Here is a 24,105-nt window from a genome sequence, read left to right on the forward strand (position 1 = left end):
TATGAAAGATCGTGACTGACATGATATACAGATAGTATCGGTTCTGGATGCTGATGGAGACATTGACATGATGCCTTAAAAACGGTTTATGGCACTGTTTATGGCAGAGACATGAACACAATGGGTAAAAATGTCAGTCTGCGTGTTTACAAAAAATATTGCAAAAGGTGAAACATGTTTTTTTATGAACCGAACCATACACAACCAATTTTTTATTTCTTTTCAATGTTTTTGAAAGAAGTGTTTTTGCTCTTGCTCTGCAAGGCTGCATTCATTTGATTAGAAATACAGTAAGATCAGTAATATTGGAAAATATGATTGCAATTTAAAATAGCTGTTTTCTATTTGAATATCTTGTAAAATGTCATTTATTCCCGTGATCAAAGTTGAATTTTCATCATCATGACTCTTCAGTGTCACATGATCATTCAAAAATCATTCTAATAGTGATTTGCTGCTTAAGACACATTTTGGATTATTTCCTGCTTCGTATGTTTTTGTGCAAACTGTGTTTTGTTTCAGGGCTCTTTTATGAATAAAAAAATTATTAAAAGAACAGAATTTATTTTAAATAGAAATATTTAGTAACATTATAAAAGACTTTACACTCTGTTTTGAATGTTAATGTATTCTTTCTAATCTTGCAGACCCTCCTCGTGCTCACAGTCAGAGCCAGAAGGAGTCCAACAATGAGCTGAAGCTCATACAGGACACAAGCAGGGGATCGTCTGGGGATCGTCTTAAACATGCTGCAATAAGCATTTCCCGCATCCTGAGCAGTACATCAACGTCTCCAGCACCAGCAGGTATCATTAATACTTCTAAAACAACACCGGTAAGAAAAATGGATCAAATGAGGTGTGGAATATTCTGCAGCAACTCTGCTCAAACGTAATTGAATCTACATGTTCAGTATAAACCTGATGAGGATGCAGAGGGGAAATAGCTCAGGAAAATCCTCTGAACATGAAGAACATCACGTCCTGTCAATGAGAAGATACAATCACAAAATGATTTCAGCCATGTCGAACTGTCAATAGATAGCCTGAATGTAAAACTGAATGTGCAGCTTATTGAAGTGAAGCATTCGGCCTGTTTTACACTGCACACAATTTTAGAAAGTGGTGTTTATGTGTGGTTTAGGCAATGGACAGATGGGCAAATTTGGTAGCAAATTCAACCAATGAATTTCCATGCTTTTTTCTTTTCTTTTTTCCGTTCAGTTGTGATAACTGGATAAGAAATTGTGCACGTACAGTGGTTTCTAGATAATGAAAAGTTACAAAAAGACACATTCTTGAAAAGAAGAAATATATCGGGATTTCACTTGGTGACACAAATGCTGCTGAAATTATAAAAATGGTCCAATTCTATCTATCTATCTGAAAATTTTTTTTTTGTTATCTCTACTGTTCTGAAGTTGGTTCTGACTTGAATAAAACCAGTTCATTTAGATGTTGGCACATGAAGCACATTTATACAGCACAAACCCTTAATCATATATATATATATATATATATATATATATATAAATCTAGAAAATGAACATTTGACTATAAATATTAAGATTTTTTAAATGTTCGTATTAAATGTACATTTAAATAAAATAAATAACATTAAAATAAAATTTTAGCTTTTTCATATAGTGTTTCTGGTAAAGCACTGTATTTGTTAGATAAATTAAGTAATTTTTTCATTCTTTTCAGCACAACACACACACTTTCTCTGTAAATATGCCAGATTGCATTCTTTGCCAGGACCGTAATTCATCACACTGATTTCCCCCCTCAGTATCTGAGCTCTTATGAAGAATGTGTGTTCCCAAAGACATCTGTCTCGACCAAACCCTTTCGCTTGCTTTTTCAGCGAGGACACCTGATGTGCCATTTGCACACGGATCAAGAGATTCTCACTGTGTAACAGGCAAATGCAGTGTCTGTTCAGGCTCGCAGACACATGTTCAAACATCTCTCGCTCCTCTGTCTGGAGGAAACCATCGCTAGTCTTCATTAGCAGCATGCTGGCTGTCCAACTAAATATAACTGTTGGCAGCAAGCTTTAACAGCACCGTTCAGAGCAGAGCAGTTAGATTTTTTCAGTCTTTCTACGAAATTCATTTAATTTTATGAAAACTTTAGGACATGGCTTGCATACGTGTCTAGTATGAGTGTCAAAAATAAAAGTGCATCTTAAAAAGTGCTATAAATATGAAAATATTAAAGTTGCTATACTAGACAAAAACCATATCAATCTGCTATATATATATATATATATATATATATATATATATATATATATACATATATTTTTTTTATAACTTTTTTCAGTTAAAAAAGCTGTTATTAAATTTATTTTTGTCAACTCACCTAAAATATATACTTCATATTCATCTAAATGAACAGAGTATATTTAAGTCAATGAGGTAATGCAATATGTTTAATTTTATGCAAACATTAGGTCATTTTTAAAAGTGCACTAATACTATATTAAAATCATTTAATACCTGACATTGACACCTCTGTTCAAGAGATCGTGTCACATCCAGACAGATTCTTTCTAATTTAAATGCTAATTTACAAATGAGGTCTTGACAAATGAATTATTTACAGTGTTAAAATCATGACATTTGTGTTTCACAACATTTCCACTCGCTAATGACACTATGATGCCTCTTTCTCGAATTAATTATGGAAAAGATGGAGTATCTGCTTTCCAGTCCGTCTGTTTGACAGTTCTTGGCACCGCTGCAGGTCAGTCAGGTCTTGTATCGCTGCTTTACAACTAGTAATACAACTTTAACACACTAACTAAAGAAACTGAGTTATCCCTGTTGTGCAGAAACATTTGAAGCATTTGCATATAATTATACACCAGACATTCACAAATATGATCTAGTCAAGTTGTGTGTTATTTTAATATTTATTGATTGATTTTAGTATCTGTTCTTATCATTTTAATTTTAAGGTTTAGCTTTTTGTTCTTTTTTATTTTATTTATTAGATTTTTATTATGTCTCTATAGTTTTATACATTTTACATCAGTTTTTTTTACTACATCAACTGAATAAAAACAATATCCAGACTGTGTTTTCACACGATTCATCAGCAACAGTTAAAGATAATGATACGCTAAACGTTACTGAACTAGGTCTCTCGTATGTTTAGTGCCATTAAGTTGATGATGCTTCACACAGTAAAGTGGTGTAATTGGTCTGTGGTATCTCACGGCCTGACGGAGACACAGATAAAGACACCGCAGACGCTGTTTCACTGATAAAAGACACGTAACAGAGATGTGATACACAAAGATCTGGTGTCTTGATGCAGGTAAAGATGAGGGAGAGAGGTCAAGAGGAACAGTCTGAGATCCTGACAAGTGTTTTTTTTTTTACATTTATGCATTTAGCAGACCCTTTTATCCAAAGGGACTTACAGTGCATTCATTTTTTTACATAAGGTGTTCCATGGGAATCGAACCCACAACCTTTTGCACTGCTAACGCAATGCTCTTTTCTATGCAAAAAAGAGCCAACAATCTTATATATATATATATATATATATATATATATATATATATATATATATATATATATATATATATATATATATATAACCCTGATTTCAGCAGCACTAGTGTCATAAAATGGAATAAAAAAAAAAGCCTGTTTGCAGCGTTTCCGCTTGATGCACAGAAATTGCACTCTTCACCTTCAAATACATGATTTTTTATGATTCTAACGGCTATCATATAATGTTTTATTTATTTTTGGGTTGCACTGTGGGTTGGACCATGTCTGGGTGGAATGGCTGTGCGTCTGCGCGAGTTTAATGAAGATGTCTTACGTCCTGTACCATGCTGAAAGGCACCTCTATTCTAAAGAATCTGGCATACGTATAGTGACCAAAAGTCTTTTTATTTTTAAGGAGATTTGGCTGTCACCAGCGGTCACTGATGATGCATTGTGGGAATGTCCAGTAACGCAAAAATCAGGTATCCCAGTTCAAGATAACATTGTTTTGTCTGTGCGCTCTGGCTTACAGCATTGCACTGAACAGCCTTGAGATTTTATTATCTTGAGCGCATGGGATGGAAACACTGCATTATTCAGAAAAGCTTTATGCAATAAATCCAATGATTGCACCTGGGTTAAATTCACAATTTAAGATGAAAAAATAGCTAGTGTTGATGTTGCAAAGTTTCATTTCCCAGCTCAATTCTCTTCAAGCTTTGTTCTCATCTGATCGTGTCAGTGCAGTTAAATCAATATTATTACTGAATATGAACTATCTTTTAAACCCCAACATAGCAAGCCAAAGGTGACAGTGGCAAGGAACCAAAACTCCTGACAAACTGTCTTAGACACCTTATGGATTTACTGTTTTTCCAGCTCACTGTACTTCCTCCTGGGTTTCAGCATTGAACAGCACAGAACAAGATGAGTATAGCACTTACGTTTTCTTCAGAAAATGTAAAACTCTGGTTGTGATTAGCAGTTGATGGATATGTGCTTTTCAAAAGGTTATCTGCCATTACAAAAGAGCAGGATGGATGATATAATACAACTAATTAATGATAAATGAGACATAAAAGATTGGCTTTGTCCTTGAGCAGCTGTTTTCACCTCTACAGGCATGCAAATACAGCTCCTGTTTATCTATAAAACTGTTTACGTTTGTTTCAATTAATCAGATATCCAATAATAATATAACAAATTCTACTTCTTTAAACAAATCATAATAATAATGCATTTTCCTTTTGACAGGATGGTACAGCTAATGCAGTTAGAAGGAACGTCCATTTAGCAAAGGGATCTTATAATGTATCTGCATGTTATTTTTACTATTATATAAATACTATTATAGTATTTGACTTTTTAAATTTTAGTTTTAGTAATTTTGTTATGCGCTTTTGTAATTTTTTAAGTATTTCTATTTAGCTTTATTTTTATTTGAGTTAATAATTGAGTGGCCTACTTATTTATAATAATAATAGTACTTATTTATTTATAAACTTGCTTATAGTAGTTATATTAAAATATAGTACTTATTTTGAACTTACATTTTTTTTTTACTTATTTAAAAATATTTGAACATTTCAAATGTTTACGTTTTGTAAGTTTTATATGTTTTAATTATTTATACTGGAATTTAATATCAACTTTTATTAGCTTTAGTTTTCGTTAATAACAACACTGATGTAAGATTGCTGAAATCAAATGAACACTTACTGTACACAATTATCCATTAACAAGAGTGTCAGAAGATTTTTGGGACAGAATGAACACTTCTAATCAACAAAAACCATAGGATTACCAGCCAATGGCAGTATAATCTCAGATTGGCCATATATTGTCTGATACATTAATCTGTCACTAATTAAAATGACAATCTGTCACCAAACTTCCTCTCAGCTTCCCAAACAGCTTCACCAATGTCAACATAAGAAGATTAGCTACCAGTTCCTCCCAGTTTACTGCATTGGGACCAGCATGTGTTTATCTATCAATTCCTTTCATTTTTAAATTGTCAGTGCTCTTTGAGCTGCATGTTCTTGAGGAAAACTAACGCTAATCGCTCTCGCTGTGATACTGAGAGCGAAGCAACGAACAAAGTGAAGCTAATGACAGTATATTATAGACTCGGCATCTGCTGCACTTGCCTGCACATAAATGGCTCTTGATCTAAATGCAGTTCCCCTTTCAAGATGATGGAAATTTCATTAGATTCCTATTTCCACCATCAATAATTAAAACAATAGCAGTCATCAAAATACAAGTATGCATTTCACTGACGACCTTGTGAATGAAGACTTACACCCAGAGCAAAATGTACTGTTTGAAAATGTACAAGTCACACACACACACACACACGCACGCACACACACACACACACACACATTTTATTGGCCATTAAGTTTGTAAGCAATTGTAAGCTATTTTTATATCAGCATTTTTTTTTTTTTTCATTGGCACTTGAGATCTTGCCTATACCTAAAAGTATAATACAGAACGTATTTTGCTTTTCCAAAAAAAAAATAAATAAATAATAATAATAATAATAATAGCATGCTTATAACCTACAGCTGGATCAACTAACAATCTGGAATGTAATAATCCATTCTATGTAATCTATTAAGGCTCACAGTCAGACAAAATCTCATTAAACATTTGGACAGAAAGTATGATTCTGGTACACAAACATTTTTGTACATTTGCAAAAACACTTAAACATACGTTATTAACATACTGACAGCATCTAAAACGCATGCAGTTTTCATATAAGAAAGTTCAGAAATTCTAAATTGTACCCGTGCAAATATTTTTATATTGCATATTATTTTTTATTATGCATATTTTATTATATGAATATAATAATGTTTAGCATTTATGAGGTCCAGCTGCAAGGATAAATCGACACAAAGGGAAATATTTCATTGCATTTTTTGGAAATAATTGGAATTAAATATGGAAAACAATACATACATATTTATATAACTTAAATTAACATATATACTGATTCAGTTATAACAAGTATGGCAGAGAATTATGTTTGGCATTTTTGCAGTAATTATATAAGTACTTTTGCATTTAACATGCTGTTGATACAGCCATATAGTACTTTACATATGCACATAATTTTACATAAGAATCTGTTACCATTTGTACGTAACATTTCTGAGATCAAGCTGTGATGCATTTGGTAGCTAAGGCCCTGTTGATATTGATTTATGATACATGCATCATACAGTATGAGTACTGGCGCTTTGAGAAAACATGCATTATTTCAGTGTTTAATAACAGATATTAATAATGGTATATAACAGAACTTTTTTCTCTTTCTGATCAGATGTGACTGGCAAGTCCTGACATGATGATCTTCAATAGAAAGCTGTGCTTCATTATCAAGTAGGGTATCATAAAACCTGCCAAATCCTCATCATTTAAGCATTATTTTACTAGCTTATTCAGTGTGAATGCATTACAACGTGACAAGGCAATTTACTAGAGCACCAACATCAAAAAATTGGAGCATGTAAAATAAAACATTTCAGTAATCTTCACTTTTTTTCTTTATAATTTCATCTCAGACTCAAGCAGTTGAGCTCCTCCATCCCAAGGGAGAACAGATTTGGTTTCATTCACTGGGCGGCTTTTGAAGGCTAAAAATAGGTCCGTAATGGTCATACCTTCAGGAAAGACTGTGTTAAATCATTACTGAGCGGAGGGATAGGTTTCACTCTATAACTCCCACAAACGAGAGGCTTTTCATTCACGAGACAAGCCATCAAAGTCTGAAGAGCCCAGGTGAAAGGTTGCAGCATTGTCTTTCACTGGTGTGTTTTTAGGCATAATGCAATTTAGAGGCAACAGCTCAATCATACAGCGGCGCCCCTCCATTAATGTTGAGCAAAACGAACAAGACAGTCTGGAGTCCAGGCAATCAAGTTCTGAATGAACATGTGAGAGGGAATCAGATTACAGCGTATGTTTGGGTAATCTCCCACAGTTGCCTGTTTTAATCTAGTGTCGCTGAACATTACTCAGGAGAAAACACATGACCAGCTTAGAGACAAAAACAAAAAAAAAATCATTTTGTAGAAAACCAGTGACTTGCCTGCAGGACTTTCAAAGACTGTCAGCTTTATTTTAAAAATGACAGAACTATGTGTGCTATATCTAAAATGTACTGAATTACTATTGAGGCAATATTTCCGAAATTGTAACATTGTTTCCTATCCATGCAATCATAAATGAAACTGTTAATCTGTGTTGCATTATTCTGCATTATAGACAATTATGACAGAGGGTGCAATATCCATTTTATGTGCAATGGTGGCCCACTAAACCTATTTCTATTGAGGATCATTTCCAACATGGAGTAATATTATATTTGTATTATTTTCCTCATATTTGAGTTTAAACTGTCTAAACTGTGAGATGTAAACTTACAATTCAGAGGAAAAAATCAAAGCTGTAAAATGTTTACTCAGACTCAGAAATGTGATGAAAAAATTGCTAGATGTGAATTGTAAATTGCTAAATGTAAATGTAAATTCAAAATAAAAAATAAATAATAATTGGTGAGAAACTCAAAATTAAAAAAAGGTCAGAATTAAAATTTATATACAAAAATAAAAATATACAATTAAAAATAATTTAGAGGGGAAAAGTCCAAATTGTAAGAATGTAAACACTTAAAAACAAAAGTAATACTTGCACACTATAAACTCAGAATTGAAAAATAATCAGAATCGAGATATAAACTCTTTACACTTTATTTATTTTATTTAAACTTTACTTCTTATGTATTTCAAAGCAGTTTCTTATGTTCATCAAGACAGATCAAAATACAGTAAATACCAATGATATTGTGAAATATTATTATTTAAAATTACTGTTTTCTATTTTAAAGTGTAATTTATTCCTGTGATCAAAGCTGTATTTTCAGCATCATAACTCCAGTCTTCAGTGTCACATGATCTTTCAGAAATCATTTGCTGCTCAAGAAACATTTCTGATTATTATCAACGTCGAAAATATTTGTAGCGCTTCATATTTTGTGCAAACATTACATTTTTTTTTCAGGATTCTCTGATGAACAGAGAATTCAAAAGAACAGCATTAACTTGAATTTTCTTTGTATTTAAATTTTTTTTTTAAATCATAAATGACCATGAGAAAAACATAGAAAGTTCCTCTTTCCTCTGCGTTTGTGTCTAATGCGCTGTGACAGCAGTGGTGTCGCGGGGCTGTTTTGCTGTAGTTAATGCACAACTGGTTTGGGAACCCACCAATCAGGGACAAGCAATGGAGGAGGGGTACTAGGAGAGCTACTAACTCCTTGGTTTTTTCTCTCTTTTTTTGCGGTCTGATGGCTTTTTTGCTCTGGTCTTACTGGGGCTGCTGTGAGCCTACTTTCATTTCTAATCAGCTCTGCTTGAAGTTGTCCTCCAGACTGATGAGCCTCATGCCCACTCCATGAGCAGAAATGATTGGCTATTACATTCGAGCAGGTTTTCGCTCAACCACCAGTGATGATTTTCCCCACTGTCATGTTCTGAAATGGTCGAGAGGCATTTGTCATATTTTGTTCCTCATCTGTGTCTTACAGCAGCATGATCCATTGGGTTATATCATGAGAAATCAGCCTTAGGTCTGAAAGAGAGCTCTGGATGTCTATGGCTGTGGTGAAACATGAAAAACGCTGGCTTGGCAAGCAGTATATGGAGGTATAAAGGAGCCAAGACTTATCTGGATCCATTGTCTTAGACCTTAAGCAGTGTTATTTTAGTATAACTATTGAAGATTTTATTAATAGTTTAAATAGGTTTTATATTTGATATTTGTAATATTTTAATATTTTATATATTTATATTTCGAGTGTTTTTGTAATTATATATATATATATATATATATATATATATATATATATATATATATATATATATATCATTATTTAAATTTTAGTTATTTTAGTAAGTCAGTCTAAAAAAAGAGAAATGTTTCCTTGGCATGTATCTGAAATAAGTTTTTAATATTAAATATCAAAAATTACATTATTACATATCAATAAAATAATAATAAAATGTTAATATTAAAATGTGAATATTACATATTATTAATAAATTATTTAATATTTAAAGTTAATATTTTATTTTAATGTCAATTTCTAGCATTTTTGTTTGTTAATTTTAGTTTAATTATATTATATTTAACTATATATAACTTTAATTTATTGTGTTGTATTTATTTACAGAAAAAATTGGTTGAAAAATTTCCATTTCACTCAGAATTTGATGGTACATTTAACAAATGATTACAAAGAAACAGCAAGAGACACATTGATTTAAAAATAACATTCTCAAGCAGAAAAGCTAAATTAGTATTTCCTAGTAAAACATACTCCTATTATTTTTGTTTTATGTACATGTTGTGTTTTTTTCATGTTTTATTTTTACAGTGTACCAATTAGTTCCTAAACGAGGGAATAAATTAGTCAAATTTGGCCCTAAATGAGGGAACAAGGGAATTAATTAATAGTTCATGGAAAGATTTCCCAATTTGTGGTCACGGTATTTTTTTTTCCACCTCGCTTTTCATGTGTGCAACTCCATAACTATTAAACGTAATTGTATTTTTAAAAACTGAATTTTCTGTGATTTTCAAATAACAGCATGTGGTTTGGAACAACATGAGGATGAGTAAATAACAGACTACTGCTTTCAGTAGTTGTTTGGTTATCTAGTCTAAAGCTCACTCAAAGTAGTTCCAGATCATCAGACGTGATGTCTTGAGGTCTTGAGGCCTATTTGGACGGGACTAGTTTTACAGGGGGTCGTTAGAAAAATCTGTGTTTCACAGATGTACTTGGTGATTTTAATCCCGTCTGAATCTGCCACGTCTGTGTTTTTCTCACACAACCTCTGTGATAATTCCAGAGCAAATTACCTACTGTTTTTCAGAAAACCCAGTGATCCTCTAAGAAAACTAATCCTGTCCGAATGCGAATGTCTGTGATTGCCGGTGATATTTTATTTCACAATGTGTTTCCTTGTGTTTTGGCCAACGTGAATTACTGTAGATGCTCTTACCGTGCGCATGTTTGATATATTTGCTTCCCGGCAAAGAAATAATAATAATAAAAAAATGTAAATAATAAAATCAAGAGCCAGACCACGTAAACTGTTAATACTGACAATTGTAATATCAGCATCAGGTTAGATGATTCAAGTTCATTTATGCACTCAATTACATAATGTTTTATTAACAGATGTACCTATATGAAAATTAAACATGGGTTTAGCCTACTACAAAAAAACAAAAAAACAAACAAACAAAAAAGGAAAACAGGTTAAAGCTGCAGTCGGTAACTTTTGACGCTCTAGCGGTTAATAAACAGAACTGCTTGCGTCTTGCGGAAGAACATTGTAGCCGGAACTACTTCTCTCTGTTTATGTCTATGAAGAATCACAAAGGTACTGGGTTACTCCGCCGCGGTATCCCCGAAGCAATCTAAAATAGTCCGAATATAAACACTTATTATAGGTGTACCCTAGTGATTCAGGACAAGCTAAAAACACGGTTTGGAAAATGGATTCATGGTGTACTCGCTTATTATATACATTTTTCTACATTTTGAACACAAACAAAGTTACGGACCGCAGCTCTGATTGGTTGATTTTTTACCGGGAGCGATGCATTTCTGCAAATGACAATAGGAGCACCGGGAGGAGCCAGAGGAGCTTGGTTTTTTCACAGATTATCTGTCTCATATTCTACTGTCAGGACATAATGACAGGTTTAACAAATATGTAAAAAATACATTTTTACAAAAGCTACCTACTGCAGCTTTAAACTAAAGAAACCACACATTAACATGATTCTGCTATACTAGCCATTTAGTATTTAGTATTTATTGTGTAATAATACTAATGGTAATCAATCCGAATGACTATATGCAATGCACGCAGACGTCATGTGGTAAGAATCGAAACTCAAACGTGGTTTAGAAAACTACGCCCATCCGAAAAGATCTTTAGAAGGCATTTTGACACAAAACCGCTGTCTGGTAAATCATTGACTAACTGGTCGCTGGTATATGATAATGATAATGCAATCCAAATCGATGTTTATGAATTCAGTCACCACTCTGAAAGCTTTTGTTCAAAAATAAGGATTTCACAATGGAATCACCATGATCTCTGTTTCACCTCTATTGCATTCGTCCGTGCGAGCCAGATTCGATCTCGCTGCGTTACAGTGGAGAACAGAAGGAGCGCTAGGCGATGCTGGCAGCAGCAGAGGAGCAGATGGTTTAGTTTGCCTCTGGATGGCTTTCAAAAAGGCTTGCCTTAGCTGAGGAGATCTGTTTCATTAGAAGTGGTCCTGATGTGTTGGACAGACATACTGTATGCCCTTTATAATGCACTGGCCATCTGCTGATGCTGGTCAGACCTGCTTATGAACATGCGCCATGAATCTTAAACACAAGGGTTCAGAGAAAAATCATGCATGAGATATCTCAATTGTTTCTCCTTGAAAGCTGTGCATGGAGAGCGTTTGCCAAGATAGAAGCAGCCTGAATTTTATTTCATCAAGTCATCATTCATTTTTAGATCTATACCTTCAATGTATATCCAAACTTGTCTCTATTTTAGGAATTTCTATGGACTTTTTTCTGTCATTATTTTTTGGTGAACTATAAATGTATAATATAAATGTAAGATTTATTTTGTTCCCAATTCCCATTATAACAATGCAAGGGGAAATTATTCTAATTACTGTAAGTTAAAATATATATATTTTATTTAAACTGTGAAGTAATTGTATATCATGTAGTATTTGTTTTTGAGCTACTTTAATGCTTTAAAAAAAAAACAATCATTGTATAATAAAAACAATGTTACAATGAAAAAATAAGTTTCTTTATGCAACATATAATATAAAAAGCATGTAAAATTCTTTCTTTTGAATTCGTTTCTGGCAGATTGGCAATTATGAGTGAATATCAGCTTAAATTTCAGTCCTACTCCTTATATAAAGTTATCATATGATTCCATAAGACATGGACAAGGTTAAAAAAAATCATAAATGTATTATATTATATGGCAGTTTTTTTATTATTTATTATTAATTTTTTTTAGATTGGCAAATCATCTACTTTGGTTGTATGGAAATGAGCTTTTCAACCCAACATGTTATGCTTTGTGAAAAAAATGTATAATAGAGGTTGAAATTACATAAGCGCAGATAAATTATAAAAATATTGACATTTTTTAATAAACGTGTCTTTTAATGCTTTGAAAACCACTGCCATTTAAGTATCATTAATATACTACAGTATTTTATTACTGTTTTGAATTAGTTTTTATTTTTATATTTTTCATTTTAATTTTGTTTAAAGTAATTTTGTTGTTTTTTTCATTTAATTTTTTTTATTGTCTATATAGATCGATATATATATTTTTTATAGTTTTAGTTTTCATTTTAGTAAACGATAATAACCCTATAGTAAATATCTACATTTGTACAACCACAACAACAACAATAATAAGCTACTTTCCTATGATATCAACTACTTTATCCATAACAGTCGCTGTTTTAAAGAACATTCTGATGACCCCTGACCTCAAACTAAAGGTGATATGTTTTGAAAGGTCTTTATTTTGATTGGCCAACCGCTCTCACTCTCTCTCTGCCAGACACGCATGCATCTGACCAGCCAAACACATGCCACTGTTTCATAACAGATGCAAGGGTAACCAAAGAGGTGGCAGTCCTTTAATAATGCATGCTGCCCTTTCTAGAGCAGTCATGCTTCACCTGCTGTTGCACTGTACCTCCAGAGCCCTCCATCCCCTGCAGCCTTCAGAAAGACCAGGAAAAAGCCCTTCGCCGAGGAGATCGAGCAGCTGAAACCCGACACCTTTGCTCGCCACATGGCTCCGGTCCTGCAGCGACCGTCTCATTATCTCTTTAGCTCCGGCACGCTTGATCGGTGCCAACTTTTGTTCTTTAAAGGACAGGATGCTCGTGAGCAGCTACTCTGACAGATCCAACAAACACATGCTTTGACGTTCACCGAGGAGCAACCTCACCATAAAGAAGCAATGACTGATTGTCAAACGAAACCCCTCTGACATATGCACAGCACAAGTGTTTGTTTGGAAACAGTTTTACTGCTCTGTCATCTCATATTTCATCTCATATTTTAGACGTGCATCAATTACGAGACGTTTTTTCTCAACTTGCTTAATAATTAATAGGTTAATTAATTAGTGTTTGATAAGAAATGTTTGAGGTTTCTGACTCACACCAGTGTTATTTTTATAATTTTGTATGCTATTATAGCTTTTATTAATTTTTGTAAATAGATTTTATTCATACATTGCTTTCATTGTATTGAAAGCAATTGTATGTTTAATTTCTAGCAATTTTGTTAAGTGCTTATGTCATTTTTTTATTATTATTATATTTCTGTTTGTTTAATTTATTTTTATTCCATTTCATGGTCATTTTAGTTTCATTTAGATAATACTATAGTTGTTATTAATATTTTTAATCAGTTTTTATATTTTCCATTTTCATTTTTGTTAAAGTTTCAGGAATATTATTTAGTGTTGTTGTTGTGTATATATATATATATATATATATATATATATATATATATATATATATATATATATATATATATATATATATATATATAATTTTTATTTTAGTTAAAGTTGATTTAGTACAACTACAACTGGCTGAAATAAGTTATATAATATATAAATATATAATATAATATTATATATATATATATATATATATATATATATATATATATATATATTTTTTTTTTTTATTTTTATTTTTTTTATTTTTTATCTGAAACATTTGATTTTAGTTAACAGTTTATTTCAAGTCACAACATTTTTTTATGCTTTTAATATTATTTTCAGTTTCAGTTTGTGTCAAATGTAATAATCCTTATTTATTTATTAGTAAATTTTGCATTTCAACTTATTTCAGTCAGTTGAAAAGGCAATATTTATTATTTTGGGTATTTAAATTTTATATTCTCATCCAATATTTACATATTGTTTTATTTCAGCTTTATTTCAATTAACAAAAATGTTTTAATAGCTTTAGTTAAAAATAATAAAGTTGAGAAAATCTGAGATACTATTGAGAAACGTAAAAGATTACTGAAGCATTTCATAAAACTAAAAATATATCAGTCTATCAATTTTCTATCAATTTAATACATTTTTCAATTGTATTATGTATTATTTTTATAGCACATGTAGGGTCTTTAATTGTCACTCACCAAGCATCAAATGCAATGTTTTTGGCAATTAAATAAAACAATTATTGCATCATGACTGCAACTGGTTGAAGCTTCATGGTTTCATTCGATGAATGTTAGTGATGTACATGATTCCAATCAGAGCATCTACTAAAGAAAACATCTGCTGCAAATGTACCATCTTCAAATCTAGGTTCGTTTCCTCCAGAATTGCACCCATAAAAATCTAACTAAAGGAACTAAATGACGATGTGTTTTCACATTTCTATGACAGTTTCACAGAGAGACACAGACACTGCGAGTGACAACATGACCTGCGCTGTCTGTCACAAATATGCAATGACATTGTCACAGGGACTAAAATACAGTTTCTATAAAAAATAATGCAAAATGTCAGAGACATGGCTCAGCGGTTATTAAATGTGCTCTGACGTGTTGCGCAATAGTGTTTGTGTGCTGGTGACCCGAGTTTGAATCTTCTCTCACCATTTCCCCATCACACCGATGCTTTTCTCATTCAATTCCTGCCGCCTCTACACCATTCAATGAAAATGACAAAAGAAAAATACATTTTCATGCCCGATGAGATATATTTATGGCTGATAAAAGATCTCAATTCACCCACCATTAAAAATGGACAAACTGATCCTCAGTGTTGATCCCAAGTGAGCATTTTTTTGAGTAAAAAAAAAAAATAATAATAATAATAATAATAATAATAATAGTAGTAGTAGGAAAGAGGAAATTCCGAAATGCACACAGTCTCTTGAAATAAAATAAACACTAAATGACTTTAAGTTAAACTTTTTTCAGCTAGCTGCCAAGGCAATATTTCTCATTTCGTTCTCATATATATACAAAATAAATGCTAAATATGTAGAGTATGTAGTGGCAAAAACACAGCCAATTTACTAAAACTTCAACTAAAATTAAAGTGAAAATAGACAAATAAAATCTATTTCAAGTATACTGTAATATAAACAAAAACTATAATAGTATATCAATGATACTAAAATAACACTGGGTCTAATGATTGTCAATAATGTGGAGAACAAAAACAGAGGCTGCTCATGTGTGACGTTAAATTAATTATAATAATAACTAAAACTACAAACTAAAAACACAAACTTTCCATTTAAGTTTTTATTTTTGTATTCTTGATAAACTAAGAAACTAAGTAATATCAGATGTGACCTTGGAGCACAAAACCCGTCTTAAGTCAGTGAGGTATATTTTTAGCAAAAAAAAAAGAAAAAGAAAATTGTAAGGGTCAAAGTTATCATTTTTATTTTATGCCAAAAATCATAAGGATAAAGATCATGGTCCATGAAGATATTTTGTAAATTTCCTACCGTAAATATGTCAAAACTTAATTTTTGATTAGTAAATTAGTAAAGTACAAATTCAAAAGCGATTTTCTCAATATTTAGATTTTTTTTTGTTCACCCTCAGAGTCCAGATTTTCAAATAGTTGTATCTCAACCAAATATTGTCCAATCCTAACAAACCATACGTCAATGGAATTATTCATTTGTATTTTGAACAATTGACTCTTAAGGCATGGTTTTGTGGTCACGGGTCACATATGTTTCTGCCTGTGATCTGCATAGAACAAGCTTCATTATATCCAATCTTACATGTTTTTTTCAAGGGGTAGAGAAGCTCAGATACTCATTTGCCATGCAATAAACTCTAGTGTATTTATGAAGCTATTTGAGAATACATTTCGTGCTCAAAGAAAAAAAAAAACAGTCTTCGACGCACGTTAAGTTATTGATTGATCGACTGATTGATTGATTTTTATTATAATTAATCATTTTTTGGTTTGCTCCTCTCTGACTGTCGGAGACTAGAATCTGCTCCGGTGGATGCGAACAGTCTTTAAGTGTGATGATGAGTTCAGTCTGAATCCCAGCTTAACGGCACCTTAAGTGATCGATTTGGAACGCTCTACACAGACAGCAATAGAATAGAAAGGGCTAAGTGTATTATTTATTGAGTTTGATAATAAATTAATTATATTTGTAATTAGCATGTCTTTCGTTTCATCCACATCCTTGAATTTGTTGGTTTTTGTTTTACACAGTCTGTTGCAATGCATCATGATATTGCATCTTCTGTGAGGGATGCATCTAATCCTGTCTTACAATTTGTCCAAAAATAATGTATCGTTGTATCTTGCTGCGGTTGCTAGGATGTTCTGGATGGTTGCTAAGTGGCTTAAAAGCTCAGTCCACTCTATGATATTGTGTTCTCTAGATTATTAAATGTTTTATTGCCCTCCTTAATGTATAAATTCAATTTCATTAAAATAATCATTAATCAACTTAGTGGAAAAATGTATAATGTTTCAGAAAAATATTTTTCTATTGCGGAATTTACTTTCACAATTTTGTTATTTTTGCATTTTATTATATATATTTATTTATTTATTTTATTTATTTATTTTTTTATTGGAGCTTTCTTATGTCAAAAATTTGTGCTTGTTTTATTGTCCTCCCATGAGTATAGATTGTATCTTTTTAAATAATAATTAAAATATTTTCCATAATGGAATTGACTTTACACAGAATTAAGCCCCTAAATTAAACAGCAACAACAAAAAAATCCTATAAAAATAATATTGAAATTTTTTTGTGTGTGTCTTAATATTTTTAATGTATTTATTTAATTTATCCTGTATACCTGTTTAAATTGCATTAAAAAAAAAAAAAAAACTTGTTAAAAAAAATATGTTTGTCCCATTGCTGAATTGACTTTCACAAAATAGTTTTGATCCCCTTATACTCCCATGTGTTTAGTGGACATATTGATAATGTTTCAGATAAATGTTTTTCTGTACTATTTTGCCATTGTGGACATGACTTTAAAAATATTTTATTCCCACTAATTATTATTTTTTGTATTTGTTATTAGATCTGTTTTGTGTCATGATATCTAATGTAAGTTAAATATTTAATCATTTGAACACAATTTGTGTCATACAGTGATACAGAGACCTCATTGACTCATCAGTAAAGCTTTGTTCCAAACTAATTCAAACAGCAGATTCTGTTCAGGAACAACACTACAAGCAAGTGTATCTAAATAAATATACACCTAGATGGCTCATCAGATTTGCATGAGCGCTGTAATCCATCATGAGCCAGGAGCGAGGTGTCAGATGCACCGCTGTAACGACTCCATTAAGACCACACACGAGCTGACATCTCCATATGCTCTACAACACTGATGTGACACCAGAGCCCATTACCCACAAACCTCTTCATCCCTGGAAGTACTGAACAAACTCTGTTTAGCAGGGGTCGTGACAGCTTTGTGGCCTGATCTGTGTCGTAGGCTGCACACACGCATTGATTTAGTTTCACAGCGACTCGTGGGACAGCGAATCAATTCATTCTCCGTTATTTATAACCTTGTTAAAACTGTCTGAAACAGCAGGTGTAGGTGTCGCTTACAAGAAACCGCTTTTCAGATTCTCATCAGGTACTTTAGTAGATCAAGGGTGGACATTATAATGTTTTTTTAAGCAGGACTTTGCCTTTTTATTAAATTAGTTTATTTTGTTTTAAACTCAAGTGTTATATAATCTAAAGCTCTTTTTGCTTCACATTACGTAACAAAAAGAAAAACTTAAATGAGGTGGGTTCCTTTTATTTGTGAAGTATTTACTTGATTATCCAAAACATAGTCATCACCATATGGTTATTTATGCAGCACGCATATTTTAATTGAATTTTTGAATATATACTAGTATTCAAAGGTTTGGGATCCGTAAGATTTTTTTTATGTTTTTGAAAGAAGTCTCTTCTGCTCACCAAATCTGCATTTATTTGATTAAAAATACAGTAAAAAAACATAAATTTTGTGAAATATTATTACACTTTATAATAACTGTGTTCCATTTGAATATATTATCGTTTTTTCATAGTTTGGCTGGTCCTGCGACTTATAGTCAGGTGCGACCTATTTATCAAAATTAATATGTCATGAACCAAGAGAAATGAACCAATAGAAAACATTACCATCTACAGCCGCCAGAGGGCGCTCTATGCTGCTCAGTGCTCCTGTAGTCTACACTGAAGACATAGAGCGCCCTCTGGCGGCTGTAGATGGTAATGTTTTCTCTTGGTTCTTGTTTCTAAATAAATGCGACTTATATATGTTTTTTTTCCTCATCATGACGTATTTTTGGACTGATGCGACTTATACTCAGGTGTGACTTATGGTCCGAAAAATACGATATATATATATATATATATATATATATATATATATATATATATATATATATATATATATATTTTTTTTTTTTTTTTTTTTTTTTTTCAGGGTTCTTCGATTAATAGAAATTTTTAAAGAACAGTATTTATTTGCAATATGATTTTTTTTGTAACATTATAAATATCTTTACTGTCACTTTTGATCAATTTAATACGTCCTTGCTGATAGTATTCAGAATAATTTAGTTAATAATTCTAATGAATGTTTTTTAATTACATTTTTATTATTTCTTATTGAATAAATTAAATATTTATTTATTAATTTATTTATTTAAACTGCTGACCCAAACTTTAACAGTTACACACACACACACACACACACACACACATAAATAAATAAATATATTAAACATCAACAAAAGTATTATCAGATCCGGATTACCTCATTTTTTAGAGGTGCTTCTGCTCCTAAACATCTACATTGAGCTGCTTTATCCATCTCAAATTTAATTACTCCTTCTTTATAATTCATATCTTTGGCTGAAGGCTGGCAGAAGCCCTGGGTCTCAGGTGAGCTGCGCTGCTCTGGTGTGATGTACTGTTAGTCCGTGTGTACAGCGTGTTGTATTTCACTCTCAGCTTGATCGCACTCTTTAACCGAACCTCTAATGATTCCTTAATGAGCCTCAGTCTGCATTTTAGTCCTACTTTTATGTAAGTTAAACCGCTGCTTATCAATATCTAAGTACAGGGGAATGGCTGTTGAAATCGGCCAACACCAAGTGCTATTAAATTGCAGTATTCAGCTCAAACTGCTAAGGCGAGTGATTAAACAATAGCTTAAATATATATATCTAATAATTTCTAGATGCCATGTCAGTGTTATGCACATGAACTATTACAGGGATATGCTGTTATGTTCAATAGATATCAGAAAGACTGTTTACCATTTGTAATTACAGTCAACATCTCGTTATGGTACATAGAACCATAGTACATTATTGCATGTTTATGGTTTGGTTGATAGTCACATGACATGCAGGTCAATAAAATATTGAATCATTTTAATTTTAATTTTGCATTTAAATGTTATATATGATAATACATTTTAATGAATGGTTTAGTTATTTACTTTGAAGTGTTTATAATACTATCGGGATGCTTGCTTGTGTAAATCTCAAAGCCACTGTGCTAAGAGTGTCATGGTAGTTGCCATGGAGTTGTGAATTTGATCCGGTTGCTAGGGTGTTCTGGATGCTTGCTCAGTGGCCAAAAAAAAAAAAAAAAAGAAGAAGCTTACCACTCTATGGGATTCTGGTCTCTAGATTTTTTGCTTTTTTATTGTCCTTCCAAGTTAGTGGACAGATTCATATGTATATTCATGATTTCTTTTTAGATTTTCCATTGTGGAATTTACTTTTTATTTTCAGATTTTATTTTAACTGTTTTCACAGACAGTAAAAAAAAAAAAAAAAAAAAACTTAAACTTTTATGTATTTGGAGCCATTTTATATCAGGATTTGGAACAGAAAGAAGATATTTCAAACGAATATTATTTAAGAAATTTTATAAGTAATAAGTAAATAAATAAATAAGTTAAAAAAAAAATATATATATATATATGTGTGTGTGTGTATATGTGTGTGTGTGTGTGTGTGTATATATATATACACGCACAATTTTCCATTGTGAAATAAGACTGTCACAATCACAAAAAATTTAGTCCCTCCAGATAAACAAACAAACCAATTTTTTTTTTGATGTGTCAGAAAAACTTTTTGGGGTTATTTTTAAGTAGTCATTTTAATTCCCCCCAATAAAATTATGTCTATTTTATGTCTAAATATCTTATGGAAATAAAATCATGGAGCATAATTGGTAACACAGAGGGACCGGCTCATCTAATGCACACCGACTGGGTTTCTGGCTCATCAGTGAAGCATCTTCCTGTGTCTCTGTTCAAACAGTGCTAGCAGAGGCCGATCTGAGCTTTGTGTGTTTTTCTTTAATCCTGTGTGTTTGAAGGGATTGGACAGGCCGAGGGCTAGGAGGGTGTAAGGATGCCCGCATTACATTAATGAGTCTGCTTCATCGCACACTTCAGCTGAAATCAGTTTTTCTTCCCACCAAATGAGATGCTTACGATACTGTAGCCGACACAAACAAAAGAGAGACACGGTGTGTGAAAAAGAGACACCACACTCTCATTTCCTGTTCTGTTCCAAACCTAGTGATCTTCCTAGACAGTGTTTAAGTCGTCTCGTCATAGGTGCACTTAAACTAAGTGTAAAAATACACAGATATGATCCAATGGCTGGTGACTTCAGAAAATTTACTGGCCATAAATACATGTAGAGGCAGCTGCTCACTGTATGTAACCAAGGATGATTGGTTTTGGTACAGAGCCATTGATCTTTCTCTTTTTTTTTCTATACAGATCAAAACCACTGACCCAAAAGGAAAGGGGTTGGACTCACCGTCCTTGCGATGGTAAGTAATCTCCACTTTCCGATCCTCTGACCCCATGAGAGCCTGGGCCACCTGCGCAATCGAGTGTCTCTTGGTTAGCTCGCCATGCAGGAAGTCGCATGTACAAGGTTTCTGCATGACATCCGGCCGTGAGAATCCGGTCATCTCACAGAATCCATCGTTACAGTAAATAATAGCACAGTTCTGGACCCGGGCATTGGCTATGATGAACTTCTTATCTGTAAACAATCAAACACCACACAAAACCATCATGATCATTTGATGAGAAATTAGCACTTCAATACTTGGCAAATCTGAGCACGGTTTGAGATCTCTTCAGACACTAAAGGAAACACATGTAATCAAAAGAGCAGATCCATTTGATCCTTCATTGCCGTTTCAGAGGCAGCTGAAATCAAAGAGATCTCATCTGTGGTTTTTATTCACATATAAACATGTAGTTCTGACTTTCTTATGCTTACAGTTACATTAAAAAGTTTATACCAGTGATTCCCAACCAAGGATATGTGTCCTCCAGTGAGTACTTGGAAAGACTGTAAAATTACAATTAAAATGGATTGGATTTGAATATTTGTACTGTAAATAAATGCATCCGTAGGTCTTTCTCTGAACAATATCCTCACTAATTCCACCTAGAACACAAAACTCAAGACAAATAACCTCAAGTGAATCTGTTTTTTCATCTACAGTACTGATCGTTTTTAGTTTGCAAGTAAATAATTGTAATAATAGACTTATAGCTTATAATATTTATGATAATGTTAAATGGTATCCAGTATATTATGAGTTAACATTGTTTATGAGCCTCACCGAAGGGACTGAAGAGGGAACGTAAGCCAAGAAAGTTTGGGAAACACAACAGTAGCTGAGAGTTGAGAAACATTTTTGAGAGTACTATTACTATTGACAAACAAAAATGTAATGTACTTCTATATGTACATACAGGTAATTTATGAACATTCATAAGTTAATCCTTCCTTTGTATTATTTTTTATTGTTTCTTTTTTATGAAAGTAATACAAATCAATTATATTTTATATTACTTAACTTTTATTAAATTGCAATGTTTTTTTTATAGCTTAATTGCATCATTAAATTTAGATTTTGAACACTTCATCAGCTGTACTGCTTATATAATGAGTGCTTAAAAACCTTGCATGCCATAAAAATCCTGTAAAAAAGCTCGAGCAGTCTCACTGTGTTCATGTGAATTCGTCTTTGTGCATGTGTGTGCGTGTGTGTGTGTGTGTGTGTGTGTGTAATCTTCAGTAGTATGGGAGCATAATTTCTCTGATCATACACGCAGATCATGCTTCCATTCATGCATTTCAATGGTATAGCTGCTGAGTACATAAACACGGTCATCTGACAGACGCATCCGAATTGTAAACATTAAATAGCCACAATGCTATAAGTCTCCTGACTGTCATCTGCCAGTCTCTCTGAAAGCCTTTGTGTCGGTTCCTGTCGTTAATCTGATGCCCTAAAGCCTTATAAAAGCAATACAACATAGGATATTGTATGTTATGTCATCTCATTGTTTATTTTTATTGATATTAGGGTTTAAAACACAGGAAAAAACAGTGCCAATTGCACAAAATAGGATGCGCTCAACAAAGCTCAAACTATTTACTTTCTTTAAATGCATACGAGCTGCATGCATGTGTAAATATAGAAAGGCTATATATTAGGAATATTTGTATACGCATCTTAATATTAGCGTTTCATTTATCATCTGAATCACGTGGAGACAAAGAATCATGTGTGTTTGTTTTGCAACACTTACTCTGTCCCTCGAATTTCCGTATTATTATTCCAAGAAAGGTATTCTGAGGAGCCACATGACCTCTCCGTACAGGCATGATTATAATAATCTTCAGCTGTTCGTCCAAAACAAAACCCCCTCGAAGCTCCTCAAAGTTATCGCAGCAGCGGCTCTTTGTCCGACAGAACGGCCGATCTCTCTACTTTCAATGCGCTTTTGTCGGTGTGAACTCAGATACGGTGGTTGTTGTCACGCGCGTGTCGGAACCTTGGCTGAATCCCCCGAAACAGACACCGACAGGAATCGGTGAAGAGGAAGAGACGGGTGAGATTCGGATGCAGAAGCATCGCTGTCCGCAGACGGGTTCAGTCCTGTGTGGTGCTGAAGGCGAGTGGAAGACTGTGTCGTGATCCGCCTCTAGGGGCATCAACTGAGCTCCGGCGCTCCGGGCTGACACTAAACTCACCCCCAGTGCGTAATGATACAGTGCGTCAAAGGGGTTGAGTTATAGCGCTCGAGACTCGAGAGAGAAAAAGTAGTAGATGCGTGGATTTATGAAACTAATGAATGCAAGGTGCGAAGTACAAAATGTTTTACAAATAACTTCAAACAGACACATATGAGAGCAGTGCCAGTAGCATTTAGATGATCATATGGACTAGCAAATTCTCAATGACAAATTATTAGGAAATACAAGACGCCTTTATTTTATCATTCTTTTTTCTAGTGTTAGGGAAAGTTACTATTGCATTACAACGACTCTGCACTCACTCCTGATTTCACTCATCGTGAGGACAGGAGAGCTGTCAGTCAGTACTTGAAAAAAAAGTAATTG

General features: G+C 32.9%; 1 protein-coding gene across 2 annotated transcripts in view; it reads right to left on the bottom strand.

Moving 5' to 3' along the window:
* The window catches only part of kcnh7 (potassium voltage-gated channel subfamily H member 7), an 85,774-nt gene extending 61,899 nt beyond the window's left edge, over positions 1-23,875 (bottom strand). For both annotated transcript variants that reach the window (XM_026217420.1, XM_026217419.1), the window contains exons 1-2: positions 23,292-23,875; positions 21,493-21,723 (exon numbers count right to left, since the gene is read on the bottom strand). In XM_026217420.1, the coding sequence (XP_026073205.1) occupies positions 21,493-21,723; positions 23,292-23,367 (307 nt within the window). In that variant the 5' untranslated portion in view covers positions 23,368-23,875. The remainder of the gene's footprint in view (positions 1-21,492; positions 21,724-23,291) is intronic.
* Between the last annotated feature and the right edge of the window lie 230 nt (positions 23,876-24,105).

This window comes from Carassius auratus, chromosome 34 (assembly GCF_003368295.1).
Source record: "Carassius auratus strain Wakin chromosome 34, ASM336829v1, whole genome shotgun sequence".
NCBI classification, from domain to species: Eukaryota; Metazoa; Chordata; class Actinopteri; order Cypriniformes; family Cyprinidae; genus Carassius; species Carassius auratus.